The 18,625-nt window shown below is 35.4% G+C and overlaps 1 protein-coding gene across 1 annotated transcript in view; it reads right to left on the bottom strand.

Moving 5' to 3' along the window:
- Positions 1-18,625, bottom strand: part of BCKDHB (branched chain keto acid dehydrogenase E1 subunit beta) — a 232,052-nt gene that overhangs the window by 50,878 nt on the left and 162,549 nt on the right. The window contains exon 9 of the mRNA XM_047734420.1: positions 12,509-12,595. Within this exon, the coding sequence (XP_047590376.1) occupies positions 12,509-12,595 (87 nt within the window). The remainder of the gene's footprint in view (positions 1-12,508; positions 12,596-18,625) is intronic.

Genomic DNA, 18,625 nt, shown 5'->3' with positions numbered 1-18,625 from the left:
AATACTAGTCATCTCAAGGCACTTTTTAAAGCATAAATATTTAGACCCTCTTAAGAGAATAGCCATGAATTATACCTCTCCCCTAATAATATTGATAAAGACAAATTCTTTTTTTTTTTAAAGATTTTATTCATTTATTTGTCAGAAAGAGAGAGAGAGAAAGCACACAAGCAGGCAGAGAGGCAGGCAGAGGCAGAGAGAGAGGCAGGTTCCCTGCTGAGCAAGGAGCCTGATATGGGACTAGATCCCAGGACCCTAGGATCATGACCTGAGCCGAAGGCAGCGGCTTAACCCACTGAGCCACCCAGGCGTCCCGATAAAGACAAATTCTTGGCACCATCTACAATATAAAACTACCCTAAATAGCAAATATCACTATATGGTCCTTTAAAGGATTAAAACAGAAAAATATGTTCCTTCAAGTGGATCAAGAAATAAAGTACCTTCTTTGACATAACTTGAAAGAAAATAATCCAACATTCAACATTTTCCCAATCAAATGCATATTTTCAGACCTGCAAATTAAAACATCTTTAACACTATTATTAATATTGATAGATTTAAAAAAATCAGAACAGTTATAAACTAGATGATTTATCACTTTCATTTTCAACTGTTTGTTTTTGAGTAAGTGCTGATTTTAACTTGTCTTAATTTTCACAAGTGCTTGGATTCAAACTGAGCAGAAAATTCATTAGCAGTAGTTCATCGCTATTTTAACATCTATTTTAAACACAAGCATGTTTTGGTGAGCTGTGAACTCATTCATGAAAAGAGGTGATGGCTCTTGTAACAAAGCATAAACTAATTTGAGCTGTAAATTTAATTACATTAAATTACCAAAATAAAATGAGCTTTCAACAACAGCAACTTGACTGCCCACCCAACAGCACGACAAACTAGCAGAGAATTTCAGTTCTGTCTCCTAGAGGCTAACTCATCCCCTTACTAATGGTGAATACAATGCTGACCAAATACACCTAAAATTTCTTAACAAATTGTACACGCTTCTCCATATTTGCCTACGAAGTTACTAGGGAGCCTAGAGGGTCGGCCAGGTCATGGATAGACATTCTCTCACTAAGAAAATTTTAAATAATTTTATTGTAGTTTGAAAAATCTTAAGATTATACATTAAAAATATACATATTTTAAAAGAAGGGAAACTATTTCATGCCAAATAAGGAAATGAAATATTTTCAATGAATTATAATTTGGAGGCTACAACCAGACCTTCAAAAATCACTCTGAAAGTAAACTACAACTCATTAGGCACTAAAAATAAAGATACCAAATCATAGAAATCACTGTCATTTTTAAAAGAAAGTAATGGTTTTCTTTAGAGAATCTATTTTACTCATTAAATAGTCTACTCATTCGTGGAAACTTCACTGGTAACTATGTAAAAGTAAGTATCTGGGTGATGCAGTTGGTTAAGTGTCCGACTCTTGGTTCCATCTCAAGGTCCTGGGATCGAGTCCCGCATCAGAGTCCCCTTAGACCCTCTTCCTCTCCTTCTTCCCCTTTTCCCCATCTTGCTCTCTCTCGCTCTTACTCAAATAAATAAATAAACCTTTAGAAAAAAAAAATAAATGTTTTATTTAGACTCACTAGAGAATTAAGAGGAGAAAAAAAAAGCATCACCAGGTTAGTCACAAGAAGTAACCTTGTCAAAACGACACCAAGTAGCAATGTGAAGGACAACAGCACAGGATATCAGTACTCATTTTGGAAGTTAACTCATAACACAAAACAAAACTTTTGAATGGGTGGGGGGGGCAGTCAACAAATTGGCGTGGTGTATACAAAGGGCCATAGTCCAATCCAGCAGTTTTTGTGACTAGCAGTTTCTGTATACAACCCAAACCAGCAAGATACCATTCATCTTCAAAGAAATTACTAACAGCAGTGATGCTTAGGGGCAAACAATTCATTTCATTATTTGAGTGCCTGCCTAATAGTGCCAGCCAGGGTTCTAGTCACCCAGCTTACAGACATGAACAAGCCATACATGGTCCTTAAGCTCACAAAGCTTGTCTTTTACTAGAGCAAGAAGGACATAGAACAAATAAACAAGACATCTACAGACAGTTCAGAGGCTATGAGGACAGTAGGATGGAGTATTGCAATGGGGGAAAACTCTGATGGACAGCTACTGTAGATGGGACATCTGAGAGAGCCTTTCTGAGGAGATGCTAGTTCAAAACTAGGTTATTGGGGAATTCACATACTCCTTAGTTAACAACTAATGACTAAAGACTACATGTTTATAACATAACCTTTCACTTGAGTACACATCCTTTCAAACATTACAGCAGTGAATTTTTCCCATCCAACTGGCAGATCAGTCAGTCTTAAGTGGGATAGGAGTGGTTTTGGGACATCACCAAAAAGGACACAACAAAATGCTGACCAGAGGTTACAAAGAAAGGGAGAGAGGAGCGAGGTTCATAATGAATGTGCCTTTGAATTCAAAGGGGACCACTTCTGACAAGGAAAATATTAATAATTGTGCGAGAGAAACTGGAGCACTTTATCGTTACCCAGAAAGATGGAATGTGGATGATCTTTCTTCTGACTGGCTTACATCCAATAGGATTTCAAAGAGAATGACAGCAAAATCTTTCGAAAAGCCAATACCAAAAGGAGGGAGAGAAAACCAGCAGGGGATTCAATGTGAATCTCAGTATCACTGACCAATTAACGTAGGAAGACTAAATAATCTGAGTAACCCAATATAATGCTGCTTTCACTTTTATAGTGAGAGCAACAAGTCAAAAAGACCATGCATGCAAGGGACGGAACGAATCCGCAGAATAACAGAATCTGTGTAGTAGGGTTTACTGGTTTTAAATCCATCTCATATCACAAAACTGAGTAGGTAGCCACTACCACTAAGAACAGCAATTCCCCAAACTCAAATGTACTTGATTAAAGAACCCTGTCAAAGTAAAGTACTATGATATTTTAAAAATCCAATTCATGAGCAAAATGGGTTTTCTTATTTAAAACATTTTAGCCAGAACTGGAAGACTTACCAAGACATGTATGAGACACAAACTACAAAAAAGGTTTAATTATTATAAATGCTTCTGTACATAAAAAAATTAAGAAATTATTAGGAAGAAAATATAGAACCAAAAAAATCATATCTTATAAGTTTTTTCCTCTATATCTAGATATACGTATGTGTCTTTTTTTTCCTTCCACAAAATTAGGCAAGTAAAACACCCGTGGGCTTGCATTGTGAGTGTTTCATATAATATTATATCTGTACAAATATTACCACGCTGTCAACTATTCTTTTAATAATTTTCATAAATCTGTAACAGTCATCATATGGATAAACCATAACTTATTCAACTATATTCCTGTTGTCATTAATGGTATTTCCAATATTTTCCTATGAAATGACTGGCTTTGAGAAAAATGACCTTTCATATTTTTGTGTGGAACTCCAAAGTGAAGGTTTCTAGAATTTCTGAGTCAGAGGAAATGCACACTTTGATGAGTCTCAATCATCCCCATACTGATTTCCTAGAAAGATTGATTACCCTGCACCATTTCAACACTAAAGATGATTTATTTTTAAGCATTACCACTCCTATGAGTAACAAATGCTAGGTATCTCATTTTTGAAATTCACATTTTTAGCCATAAGTATCACATTATTTTCATGTTTACTGGCCACTAATAGTTCTGAAAAAATAATCTGTCTCTGACCTTTTAAATAAAGGTACTATTAGTTTCCTTATTAATATTTAAGAATGTTCAATACAATATTTTTTGTCATGTGCCTCAACACTGACCGAGTTGTCACTCTCTTTTTAATTGTGCTTGTTTTTGTCACACAAGTTATTTTTTACATTATGCAAATATATTAATCTACGACAATAGGGATCCTGTTGCTTTTTACATTTCTGCTCAAAAATTTCTTACCCTTCTTGGAGCACCTGCATAGCGCAGAAGGTTAAGCAACCAACTCGTGATTTTGGGTCAGGTCATGATCCCAGGGTTGTGAGATCAAGCCTCCACTCAGGCTCCACATTCAGTGCAGTGTCTGCTTGAGATTCCTCCCTCTCTCTCTGTCCCTCACCCCTTCAAATAAATAAATCTTTTAAAAAAATTTCTTACCTATCTTAGTATCAGTTATTTTTTACATTTTTCTTTTAGATTGTGTGGTTTTCTTTCTTGTAAAGTCCATTTGAGTTTATTTGAAAAATGGAAACCGAAGGGCACATTTGAGAGATTTTTAAACCTCAACACTAGGTGGGTTGGAGGGGTAAGCGAGAGGACAAGGATGAAGAGGCAGGGAGGGAAAGAGATTTGAAAGGAGAAAACGGCATTCCATGTTGAGTGAACAGCATTTAGAGACTGATTTCTACTTTATGCCTCTCCCTTTCTTAAAAGCTATGTTTCTTGAAGTCATGTTTTCTTGTTTTAAATCTTCACACATTCACTCACCACCCCAAATATAATATGGTCTCCATCCTGGGTATAACCCTACATTCATCGAAGTTACCAATGTCTTCCAGTTAAAACCATCAGTCTCTAGCTGACTTAAACTCTGTTAGACTTTAATCTTCGGTAATGGCTTTCTCCTACTCACTTCTTTCTCTCTGGTCACTCCAACTCACACTCCTTACAGCTCTTCTTCCTCTCTTTCTCTTAAGTGTTGATGTCCCTGGAGGATTCTTCTTTAGAAACTTTCCTCTTAAGACTAGCCTTTTCTTATGTGATCATACCCATAACCTTGACCTCAGCCATCCCCACAAGATGATGAATCCTTAACCTTTTCCTAGACCTTACGTTCTCTTCTGAGCTGCAGACACACATTTTCATCTTCATCTCAAATGCTACAAGCCCAAAATGAATTCATCATCTTCCACAAAAGATGTGCTTAAACCTGTTTTTCAATAATATTCCCCAGCACCTCCATTCTAAAATCACCCAACCCAGAAACTAAGCTAAGCCTTATTCTTAACTCCAGCCTGCCTCTCTGTCATCCACCCCAGTTCCTGCACAACTCCTGCCTCATCAGTCAGCAAGCCCATCTTTCAAATTTTCCCTCCTTTAAAATTCACTTTTCTCTACACCACCATTCTCACGCCCTTGACTTAGAAGACCCCCAAATCTCTCATTTAAATTACTCAGATAGCTTCTTTGTTAATTTCTGTAACTTCCTGCCTCACCCATCATGGTTCATCCTCAACACAGAGAAGAGTTTTTTCCTAAACTGCAAATACTTCTAAGTTAATTTCCTGCTTAAAATCCTTTTAATTATACCCTTTTGCTTTAAATAATGAAAATAATTGTGACTATTGTATTCCTACTACAGATGGTCCTTAATTTACTAAGGTTCAATTTGAATTTTTTTTACTTTATCCATGGTGTGAAAGCAATATGTATTCAATGGAAATTTAACTTCAAATTCTGAATTACGATATTTCTCAGGCTAGAGGTACAATATTCTCTCTCAAGATGCTGGGCAGGGCTGCGAGCCACAGCTCACGGTCAGCCAGAGATCACGAGGATGAACAACCCTTACACGTACGACCATTCTGTTTTGTGCTTTCAGCCCAGTATTCAATAAATTACATGAGATATTCAGCACCTTATTACAAAATAGACTTCGTGTTAGATTATTTAGCCCAACTGCAGGCTAATATAAGTGTTTTGAGCACTTTTAAGGTAGCTGAGGCTATGCTACGATGTTTGCTAGGTTAGGTGTGTTAAATGCATTTTGAGTTACAATATTTTCACCTTATGATGGTTTTATTGGGACCAAATACCGACAGTTGAGGAAGAGCTGTACTTCCGATTTCTTGGGAAATTTATGAGAGGTATTTTAAATACATTATATGAGAGAACTGAAGTTTATTATCCATGTGAGATGGCTCTGCTCTGTCACAGCTCCTTTCTCACCCAAAACAAATTCCTTAGTATTATATAGAAGATTCTTTATGGTCTAAACCTTACCAGCTTATTGATCTTTACCTGGTGCTACAGTCTCACCTACTACTCTTCAACCATAACCAAACCCCTGAAACCACTAGAAAATCAATTCTTTTTCCTGCCTCCTTATTCCTTCTGCCTAGAGTCACAACCCCCCTTCACCTCAAGGTCATACACATCCACCAAGAGTTAACTCAGCTGACCCATGGGTTAGGTGATCAAGTTGTTTTTATAATCCCACAGTCCTCAGATTATTTCCCTATCCACACATGTACCATTGTATAACTATTGTTTAGCATCTATTTTTGCTACTAAACTTGTGTCACCAAAATAAGAGCTCTATTTAGCGAATGAAATGCTAAAACTGATGTTGTGCCCAGAGCACCCAGCAAAGTTTTATTACAGGAATTAATTATCATTCAAGAAATGGCCAGTAGGACAGCACAATGGATTTATAAAAAGATGTGAGAAATAATACTGGAAACACCAGTTTACTATCAACATAAATATCTTATTTCTATTGCCCAAGACCTATTGGACATATTCAAACAAAGAATGGGCAAAATCTGATGTGTTTTAAGGAAGCAGTGAATAGTAATTTGATAAGATGTGAGAGGCTGAGGGGCAGAGATAAGCAAGGAGACAATTTAAAAGGTCCAGAAAGGGATGCCTGGGTGGTTCAGTGGGTTAAGCATCTGCCTCTGGCTCAAGTCATGGCCCTGGCATCCTGGAACGAGCCCTGCATAAGGCTCCCTGCTCAGTGGGAAGTCTGCTTCTCCTCTGCCTGCCTCTCCCCTGTCCTCTCCCTTTCTGACAAAGTCTTGAAAAATATTTTTTAAATTAAAAAAAAAAAAGAAAAAGAAAAGGTCAGAAAGAGTTGAGGAAAAATAGAGTTCATTTTGAGACAAGCTAATTTCCAGAAGCTGGTGAATATCCATGTCCTAATGTCCACCTTTTCTCAGTCTCATGTGAAAAATCCTTTCAAATTAACCATTTTCTCATACAAATTTCTTATCACTACCAAAACTAGCAGGAAGTTGAAATTTTTAGCCTAATGCTCCATAGGTAGAGTAAGTCCTGAAGGTTTTGAATTTGAAAGTTGTAAGACCAGCCATTGGTCTCAGGTTGGGACCGCCTGAGGAAGAATAGGGGAGACAAGGGCTGAAGGGGGCTCCTTGGATCCATTTACACGACTGAGCAAAGAAGGAAGGGCCACTGGCATGATCCGGGCAAAGGGAAGGGCCAGCAGAGTATAACCTGGATGTAAGTACAAATTCAAACAGTGGCGTAACCACCCCAGCCTTGATGCATCCCTAGAAGGACCCAGTCTTTGTTTCCTATCTATAGCCATAGAAACCACTGGATGAACACTAAACAGGCTTCCAGGCAAAATTCCACTTTAAAAAGAGTCCATCTTCTTTTTGATCATTCTGTGTTAAACTGTTTTTTAAAGTTCTGGCTCCATGTAAATAGATTTTGGTATAGAAGTACACTTCCCTGACTGTTACATCTGTTGTTGTTGGCAAATGCCTTGCATTGTTGGTTAAAAAAAAAAAAAAAAATTTTTTTTTAAATAAGACTCTAAAATTGCAGTAAACTATTCATTAAATTACTACTCTGATAGCTTTCTCTGATGATTCTTACTTTACAACGTCATAATTTTAATTAAACATTTTCCACAATGATAAAAACTCAAGACATGTAGGAGTTCTCCCACTCCTTCAGATTGATGTTTTCAAGCAGTGTTAGTAAATTTGGTAGGAATAAGAAGTTTATTTTTTAAAAAATCCTCCCATAGAATCCTTTCTAAATGAAATGGTAAGAAAAGCAAAATTCCTTTACTTGAAAATTATGAAAGTTTCCGTTTACACAATGATTTGTGTAAACCCTATAAAAATCCTCTCAAAGTATTAAAATATGATTACCTTAAAAATATATGTCAGTACACACAATTTCTGAGTTCTTTTTCTAGGAAAAGAGACCGCACAGAAAGGATGGAACAATGGTATGGAAACTTACCATCCTCTCCAATTGGACTCTTTATTGCAGACTTATTGCTTCCATGTGTTAAAAAAATAAATAAATAAAACCTTTAAGCCAACCCCAATCCCTAAAATTTTTGGCGTTCTTATTAAGCATTGACTCCAGAAGGGAAAAAAAAAAAAAAACTCAGAACTTTTTTTTTTATCACAAGCCTATCAGAGTCAAGATTTATTTCATCATTATGGGAATGTGTTCGAAATTAATAATAAAGGTTGGTTTCTCCAAGGCTTAAAGAAATTATACTATTTAAAGCTGCTAAATACCATACATTATTTGGCCTTAATATTCAAATAAATAATGCCTATTTTGAACATTGCATTCTAGCGCATATAATATAAATTAATGAGAGGACTATTAAAATGGATGAGGTTCACACATTTCTTTTTGCACAGTAATGATTGTTTTTAACCTGTGTTACATAAAGCTGAGGAATATAAACATCTATAAGTAAATTGTAAAATTTTCTGAAGCAATGAAATCTTTGCTCAAACTACACAATGAATTACCCAAGCTCTGTGTCTTTGCACTTTTCTACAAATCAGGGTGCACGATGGAATGCACAACTCCCTAAAAGCAACATATCTCCAACTTTCAGTGTATGTCAAATGAAAGAAGGAAAAAGTTCCCTCACCCCCAAAGTGAGAACAGATGGGAATGTAAAATTAGATGAGAAGAGACAGTGAAGCTTTGGATGACCGACCAAGAAATCTTCCCCAGGGGTGGGGGGCCAAATATACTAGACCTCGGTTTGTTCTGCCTCTCAGTTAACTTCCAAATTCAGTACAATAGGAATGCAAAGCAGTTCTTAGATTCGATGCATTGGTTTTGGTTTCTATAAGCATTCATATACATTTCATGAAGAAGTTATTGACAATCCATTTTTTAAAATGTTATGTTTAATCATTCCTGTGAGTTTAACATGACTTTAAACTAAGACTGTTAACCGTATTTTTTTAATAAAATAAATGGTTTTAGGAAAAGAGACAATGGGCATGAACAAACAAGATGTGGACAATAAATTCCCTGTATGATGGAAGAGCCATCTGACATAAATTGAGAAGTTATGTAAATAAAGTATGAATACATTTCATATTCATTCTTTTCATATTTTATCTGTACAACTAAAAAAAAAAAACCAACTTAATAGTAATGCCAGCAATACTTCCTACACCTAGGAGAAAAATGTTTTGCTGATATTCAATCTTTTTTAGCATCTAAAAATACTATCTATCTAAAATATCTAAAAATACTATCTATCTAAAAATTTCTATCTAAAAATACTATCTATAATTTCTATCTAAAATCTAAAAATACTATCTATATCTAATATATATATTCTATATCTATAATCTAAAAATATCTATCTAAAAATGCTAACTATAAACTTAAAAGAATACTCTGTATAGTGCTTTATTATCTTCAAAATTTTATGTTTAATATGGGTAATAATTTAAAATTTCGGGGACACTGAAAATGGTGCTCTCAGATTCTAATGTATTTAAAAACAGTAGTTTTATTGTGAATCACCATTCTCTTAAAATACTGTGATATTAAGAGCTATTTTTTGTAAGATTAAACATGATCCCCTGAAGAACTACCAGAGATCTTCCACAAAATAGTGCTTCTGGAACAGATTTCTGGGTATGTGTTGATTTTTACATAAAATTTACATTCACTGATACAACAGTGAGAATAATTCAGTATTTTAATCAATTTATAGACCACTCTCATCCATAATTTCAAACTTGTTTTCCAAACAATGGTAAGTTCTCTGTGTACCTTTTCCCTGGTGTCCCAGAAAACTGGCTTTCAATATCTTAATCCCGTTTTATCTTTTTTTCAGACCTTACACCATAGTTTATACAACAAGAAGAAATATAGGAATATGAATCATTCCAAGTTGTGAAAGCAACTGCACCTCACACTTAAGTAATTTCAGTTTAAACAATCCAAGGTGCTGGTAATGCAACAGAGGTTGCACTAACAGGGAATGAGGCCTTCCATTAAAAAGATGCTCAATATAGGACACTGCATTTAGTTGAACATGTGCATGAAATAATTAATGAAAGGCAGAATTTATTCTTCAGATCACTCTGAGTATGTGCAAATGTTATTACTGAAAAAGGAAAAAAAAGTCTCTCAAGGTATCTCCCCCTGCCCCTTATCAATACATGAAAGCCACAAGTATCAAACATCTGGGGATACTGTGTTGATTTTATTAAAATCCATTTTCTCTACTTGACTTAAGCAGAAAGTATTTTCAAATTCATCCTCATACTAATAAATCCAAATACTAATCCCCCAAAACATCAAACGCAGATCCCTCTACATTATTGCCTTAATTCATTTTATAGTTAGCTGGTTAAATGATTTTTAACATGGGACACAGAATATTTTATAATAAATTTAAAACTTCTATCTTCCTCTTGGGGCTCAGGGGAACTTTGAATAAAGAATGCATATGCACAAACTCAATATTTCCTCAAGACTCCTGTCCTAGTTCCAGATCTTCCACTCTCCTCTTAAACTGGGTGAGTCAAAAACACACCCTGGACAACCACCACTAATGTGTCAAAGGAATCAGGTCAGATTAGGTCACGATTTCCCAGGCTGACATCTGCAGACACCTATGGGCGGATTCTTGTGAGTCAGAGAGGGTTACAAGGTGTCTTCATGTTATGCTATAAATATAATTATATTTCGGATAATCTCGTTCACGACTTTTACCCCCGATCATTATCACATAATTTCAGGATCTGATTTTAACACAGTGATTATGATCTTGTTCGTGTGAGTCTTTTGTAATGACTGTGTTTAACTCTAATAGGTTGTTCCTCAAACTGAAATTCACAAATGTATTCTTGAAGCCTGATATTTTTCTGTTAACCCATGTCCAAGTACTATTCAAGACCAACAGACACTAAATTAGATGATTTCTAATTCTTTTCCAGTCTGAAAAATATGTTACACTGTACCGCAGCTTACTAATAATTTATGGAGATCCAGCATAAGCACACTTAGAGAAAGAGTACTTCATAAGAGGAGTTATTTCTAATTCTGTGTTTACTTCTTTTCTTTTTACATTTAAATGCAAATGAAATTTTTGAGATAACAAAACAGCATTCAGTGAGCAGAATGAATAAGGGTCTCAGATCAAAGTTCTCTTACCAAGTCACTATCATTTTAAATGATTTAGTGCATTATATACTAACTAGGAGTCAGACAATTCCAGTTTCTTTTTCCAGTTTTGCCTCTGACTTGAAATAGCATCTCGGTGTTAGAGTGATTTGTTTGTGATGCTCCCCCCTTTTTTTTAACAAAGTTAATCCATTATGCTACTCAATGAATAAAATGCACAATAAATACCAGACATTCATATTACATAATAAGTAGTATGATCCAGAATTTAATTTATATAATAAATTTTTAAAAAATCTGTAAAACTCAAATATATGCTTTTCTTAATTTTGTTAGTGACAATATAAATAATGTATAAAATAACAGTATAATTTTGGATTATATCGATCTAGTTTTATGTTCAAATCTGCTTCATCTAATTTTAAAATATTTACAGTGTTGTCAATCTTCACTTAAAGAGATAATTTATTGGTAGAAATCATTGTTTAATGGTTAAAAAGTTTAACTTATAAAAACTTATCATTATTCATATATCACAATCTTATATCAAATTTTTAAACTATTCACTCTTGAAGGAGTTCTCAACTTAACATGTTTCTTAACAAAAGAATGATCTTAACACTAGTAAGGAGAAGTAAAATGTTTGCAAACTGCAAAGATATTCTGAATTTAAAATGTACATATTTTACATTTAAAATAGTTATTGAATTTTTAATTTAAAAAATTAGGAAAATGAAACTCATTTAAATCATCTTATTCCTATCTGTGATATAAATGCAAACAAAAGTTTAAAAAACAATTCTTCATAAAGCATTATGTGGGATTTTTTTTTCCCTAACTTGCAGCAGTTTCTACTGAATACTTTTTAAAAGAAAGTTGTGAACCATTTCTAAAGCATAACATAATTTGATTATTAATTAAACTAACAAAAACACTTACTGATTTTGATATTATTTATTGAATTTATATTGTTAACTTTTGACAGATGCATTTCTTTTTTAAGGGGAAGTCTGTGAAAATCTAAGATCAACATATTGCATAATAAGTTTAACTTTTATCAAAAGAGAAATAGCATATTCAGATTTAAAAGTTTTCATTTCCTGTTCTTCTAGAAAATATAACTAACATTAGTTTTGTAAACTCATTTCAAACTTTCTTCTTCCTATAAAGGAATTTTCAGCTTTTATTACTTCAAGATTTCTTTTCTAGAAGATGTAATTAGACCATTAACCGAAGGACAGTGGAGTCGAATGGAAAACGTGCATTTCCAGAAAGTGTACACTTTTATATATTGTGATAAGTAACCTTTTTCCTTGGAATAGACAAGTGCAACTGCACAAATGTTAAAACCAGTGCCAAAAAGTTACTCTACCTGAACCGTAGAGCTGATCTCTGATGCAAAGCCGCCTGTCAAGGGAGCCTCATGACTGATTAGCAGTCGCCCTGTTTTGATCACAGACTGAAAGAGGAAAGGAAAATCTGATGTTGAAGAGAATACATATTTTCAAGTATATGATGGCAGTTTTGATTAAGGAATAAAAACAAAGTATTTCAATCTAATAAATAATTAAAAGTTAGTAATACAGTTTTATGTCAAATAAGTTTTAACTCTCACTGCATAGTTACTTGATATTTGCACTATTACAAAATTTTTCAATATAGTTTATAACCCTACTACAAAAGAAAAATGGGATTTGTCATTCTGTCATTAAAAGGCATTCCATTATAAAATACTTCATTATAAAATACTTCTATTATAAAATACTTCTGTGTTACAAACTAAATTACTGTATTTCACATTTTTAATCTCAAAATCATTTTTTCTTCATATTACCTTAAGAATGAAAGTGTTTTTGGGGTTCACTTTTGGGTGTATTTGCATATAAACAAACAGCCTTGGGAAATATTGTTTTGTGGAGAAGGAGCACATGAGAATAGAATGTTAGAGCTGTAATGCAGGAAAAGTTCAAGCTTCTAGATCTTCAAGGAAACCTAGCAGGAGGAAAGCACTGCAAAAGTACAAGGGTTACAGCCGTTTTTGTTCGTGTGCATTAAAAACTGGTTAACCACCACAACTCCATTTTCACATAGAAAATGTCACAAACAAAAAGATGTACCCTCCATACTGGCTCAGTGTGGTTGTTCACCCAGCGTGATATACTCCGTACAATAATAAATCAAAAAGAATAGCTTATGATATCATAGCAGGATGCCAGCTGTGTTGGAAGGCAAAAAATATTAAAATCAACAGCAAATTACTGCTTCAGGTATGTTGAATAATTAACATGTTACCAAAGAACTGGGGTAATGTCTCTGCTACATGTCTAATAACTTGATATCACCTTTCTTAAATTATACATTAATATTTTGTGAATAGAAGATCTTCCAAGCAAATATATGCATATAAATTAAAAGACTGCCTTCATTCTAAGCAACTGGACTTTAAGATCTTAAAAGGAGCAGATGTTAAACTCCAATTATGGCCAGTAGCCATGATAAAAATAAGTTATATCTACTGAATATACAGTGACTTAAGAACATAAAATTTTATGAACACCTTAATGAATACCATCCCCACCCCCCAGTGAAATGCGAACCTTGCTATACTGGTACTTGGATTTTAGGACTGTGATGAATTATGCCATTTACGAAAATCACAAGTTAAGTTTTAATGCACCTGGTTAGAAATATACAGAGACAAGAATAGTCCACAATCACGGAAAAAAAAAAAAAACCAAATGCGTTCTCAAAGGACTCTCTAAAAGAAGTCCTGACCTAAAGGACTTCCAGTTAAAAAAAACAGATTTGACAACTAAACCTTTCTTAACACTCTGAAACCCAAAAGTCTGCCAATGTATAAGTGTCCAAGGATGACGTAGCTAAAAATCCATCCCAGTTAGAGGATGCATCTTAAATCCCGGGGAGGTAGAAATGAGAAAATTCTATAAAAATGCTACTGTTACCTTAAACCTCCACACAACAGAACTGGTATTTTGTATTTGAGCTGAGTCCTATCCGAGATCGAATGACAACCTTCAGAATGATCCCTGAAGGCCAATAAGCAACAAAGGCGGAGAGCCTGGCTTCCTATAGCCTGCAGAATATAGTAGGGAAACAAAGCAGAGACATAGCCAGGACAAAAGCTTCCAACCCCTGGAGTTCATGCAACATGATGAAATCCAGAGACCTCCTGAGTGTCCTTCAGCACAAGAAAGGCTAGATAAACCAAGAACAGCAATGCAGTTGCATTATTATGTAGCCATAAAAAAGACTGAGGACAAGGAAAGATGCCTATGGTAAATGAACTGATAAAATGAGCAAACTGCAGAACAACATAATCTCATTTTTACAAAAACAAAAACAAAACAAAACAAAAAACCCAACCCATGACAGCCATGGGGACACCAATATACATAGATGTAGTCCAGAGCCAACATGTGTGAATAGTCTGGAGGAATTCATTCCAAACTACCAAAACTTGTTGCTCCTAAAGACGGACAGTGAAGGAACTGTTGGGAAAAAGACTATGTAAGAAGTATTTTTATATTACTGCAAGTACTCCCAGTAAGTCATTATTAAGTAAAAGCAGAGCCCTTGAATTATGGCTGAAAGTAACAAGTACACACTGTGTTGTAGTCATAATCTCCTTAAAAAACCAAAAAAGGTTTTTGTTTGGTTTTTTTTTTTGTTTTTTTTTTTAAAGATTTTATTTATTTATTTGACAGAGAGAAATCACAAGTAGGCAGAGAGGCAGGCAGAGAGAGAGGAGGAAGCAGGCTCCCTGCTGAACAGAAAGCCCGATGTGGGGCTCGAACCCAGGACCTGGGATCATGACCTGAGCCGAAGGCAGCGGCTTAACCCACTGAGCCACCCAGGCGCCCCTTGTTTGTTTGTTTTAATGATACTTTAGGAATAGCTTCCGAAACAAGAGAAGCCTAAGGTCCCAAGCTCCGGCAGCAAATAGGCACACTAAGAACACAGGGAGTCAGCCTTCTCTGCCAGTCTCTGTAGACTGCGCTCCACAGCTGGATGACGGCCAGCTCACCTCCTGGCCCTTAAACTGCTGGATCCTAGACAACATGGTCAGTAAGCTCTTAGCATCAGAGAACATGATGCTCTTCAACACCTCTGTACATGTATTGTGTACCTGTGTGTTCTTGGATCAGGAGTTTGGCTGACAGTTACAGAAGAAATTCCAGAAATTTCTAAAACACCAAGGACTAAAGGGTAGATACGATGAAAAAGTAATAACACTGCGAAATTATTATGACATAAAAACCAGTGAGAGACAGTGTGGCAAGAAGAGAGGGGTCAGAAATAATGATCATCATCAACTGATTATCCCATAAATTGCTATGTGCTAGGCTGGGGGCTAAGCATTTCAGACTGATTACTGAATTTAATTTGGAAAGCATGTAAGTTCATTTTTGCTTCTTAAAGTCAACTCTGATATCTGAAAAGTATTAAAATGTGTAAAATAAAATTACAACAAAATTCTGAAGAATGCTAAAATTAAGAAGTGACAGTGATATTTTCTGTCATATCATCAAAGAATTAGCACATATCATTAATGATCGAGTCTATAAATATAGTTCAATAATTTTGTAAGATATAATTAAATTTAACTTGGTATGTGCTTTCTTATCATTCACAATTTTAACTTAGTAGAATTTCTGAAGATTGGTTCTTCTCTATACTCCTTTAGAAATTATTAACACTTTGTTAATATTATGACAATGAGATCATCACAAATCTAGAAAATTAGAGACAGTTTTACTCTATTCTTTGTGATTCAATTAGAAACTCTGATTAAATTACATGTTTCTGGTCAACTTCAACAGGCATTTAATTTTCACACATTTAGGCAAAATGATACACAACTGCCTGGTTATGTTGCTAGCCGAATTTAGAATTTTGAGGTATTTAGTAAAAGTTCACACGGTGCCTTTTAGTGAGGATGGCCGTTAACCTTTTTAAAATAACTAAAGATATAAATACTAATAATACTTTGAAATTCATTTTCTTTAGAAGAAATTTTTGTTTCAAGTTTTCTTCCGAGATAAACCTATTTTACTTACCATTTGAGGAAAACAAAAAATTTTTAAGGGTTTAAACAACTTTTCATATAAAAGCTGAACCTATCAGAGCCAGGAAAGATCACATAAGGCTGGATTTTCCAGTATCTGCTTCTTCAACTTTTTGCCACTAAGACCTGCTCCAGGATCCTGGCCTCGGGCAGATGGAACACCAGCCGAGTTAGAGGCAAATAAATGGCACCAGGGAAAGCTAAGCCAATTAAAGACAAGGACCGTGAATAACTGTTCTCTGTATCCCCTACCATGAAACAAAAGGGCTTTGTTTCCTACCACGGCTCCAGAAGATTTGTCAAGAAAACTTTAAAAGCAATTCTGGAAGCCTAGGAATGAAACAGACTGTGGCTGCTAAGTCAGTCAGCACTGGTCGGCCCTGGATTTCTCTTGTGGAGTCTCACTTTCTCACTTTCTCCCTATTTCAGTTAGCCATCCCCTCCCCTATCAAAGTTTCAATAAGGAACACAGGGCAATTTGGCCAACAGCACTCATCAAGACGCCCCTGTTCCTATGGGACGCTGACAACACCTTGTGCCCCGTCTGGCCACTCTGTGACTTTTTCCCATTGTCCGTCTTCTATCCAGACATCATCACAAGTGGCTATCACTTTGCATTATCTATGCAGGATATCTAGTACAATGCTCAGAAAATGATAGACACTCAAGAAGAGTTAATTAGATAAAAGCCTATTATAAAATAATTTCATTATATTAAGTATGTCCCACTGAAGCTATTTATTGCTTTCTGAGCAAGCTCCATTTTGAGATAGGACAAAAGTATACTTCAGCACATCCTGCAACAATTTAAACATGAAATAATAGACTCCAAACTGAGGATATTTTAATGTAGATTTGACAATAAGATACCCATGGTAAGAGCAAATTGCGAAGTTACACGCTGTTAAAATGACTACACAGATTTTGGCTGCCCAAACATTGGACATATGTTTTAGTGAATGTAGCCTTTAAAGATTTTAACACAATCCAACCAGGAAAACTGTTAAGCTGTCATTCCAGGAGAAAATGATACAGACAAGCAGACCATTAGGCTTGCATATGCCTGAATATGTAATGCTGACATTCAAAAAGCAAAAAATAAATATATTTTTTATTTCTCCCTCAAACTCCATGGCAAGACTTTCTCCCACAGAGCACTTCAACCTGACCAACACGATGTTCAGCAGCCGATTCTGACTGCTGATAAGATAAGGCAGTAAAGTAACACCTGGGATAGGCAATTTACAGCCCTTTTCAACATTTTCTATCTGAATATATACCTAATGAAAAGCAAAAGAAACACCCAAGCCAGCCTTTACCACCTCCCTTTGAAATAAAATAGTTAGAAATACATGTAAGCAAAAGTCATAGTAAAATCATACACCTGTGTTTCATTAATCAAGAACGTATCAATCAATATTTAGACACTCTAAAATCATTCAGAACATGATTTAAATTAGGCTTCAAATATCACTGCAAATTCATTACAGTTTTTGAAACGTTTTCTTGTTTAGTAGCCAAATGCATTTGAAAAGTTGGCCAGAAAAACTTCACAATTAATCACAGGCTAGCGAATGTATTCTAATATGCCCAGCAACTATTATTAATCAGCCTGATCTTCATGCACAGACCATGGACCGGTACGCCACTGGAGAAATACCAACGCTGAAAGAGAAAGAACAGTCGTGAACTCCAAGAAAGTTTGGAAAAGTCCACTTTGGCAAGAATATGAGTGATGGGGTTACAAATATTTTGCTATTGTAGGAAAGTGGAATGAATGGAGAAAAACTAAATCCTAGGAGCTTTATCACCCATGTGGAAAAAAGTAGGTAAAGGAGCAAGCAGAGTACAGAGAATGGAGTAAAATCAACAGGAAAAGAATAAGCAAATCATACTAACAAAGACCTGAAATGTCCGGGAAAATTTCAGACATCCTCACTAGTTCATTCCTGCCTAACTCTTCGTATAAATCACATCTCAAACACTGAGGAGTCTAGGACAAACTGCTTTTGCAAAAATTAGAAGTAGACATCTCTCTGAAATTACATTAAACTGTGTCAGGTAAACATGTTTCTGTCAATCAACCTTACCTTTCTGGCTTGTTTCCTTAGAGTCCCTCCAGGCTCGGGTCATGTCAGGCCAATCACTACTCTGTGAATGTGACCCATGCTTTCCCGCCTCTGATTTCCTTGCCCAGGTCAGCAGGCATTCTATTCCTCCCTCAAGACCCATCTCATACAATGCCTTCTTCCTGGTTCCCTTCTTCATGTCACATCATATACATTCTAGGAACCACTTCCTAACAGAATCTGAAGAAGCTGACAATGCAAGGGTATTCTATGAAACATAAAACTAGGGTACAAGGACAAGGGTCAAGTACTAAGGTCAAGGCAACAGTCAACT

This window comes from Lutra lutra, chromosome 6 (genome assembly GCF_902655055.1).
Source record: "Lutra lutra chromosome 6, mLutLut1.2, whole genome shotgun sequence".
NCBI classification, from domain to species: Eukaryota; Metazoa; Chordata; class Mammalia; order Carnivora; family Mustelidae; genus Lutra; species Lutra lutra.
Note: the sequence above shows the minus strand (reverse complement) of the source record. Positions and strands in the feature narration are given on the sequence as shown.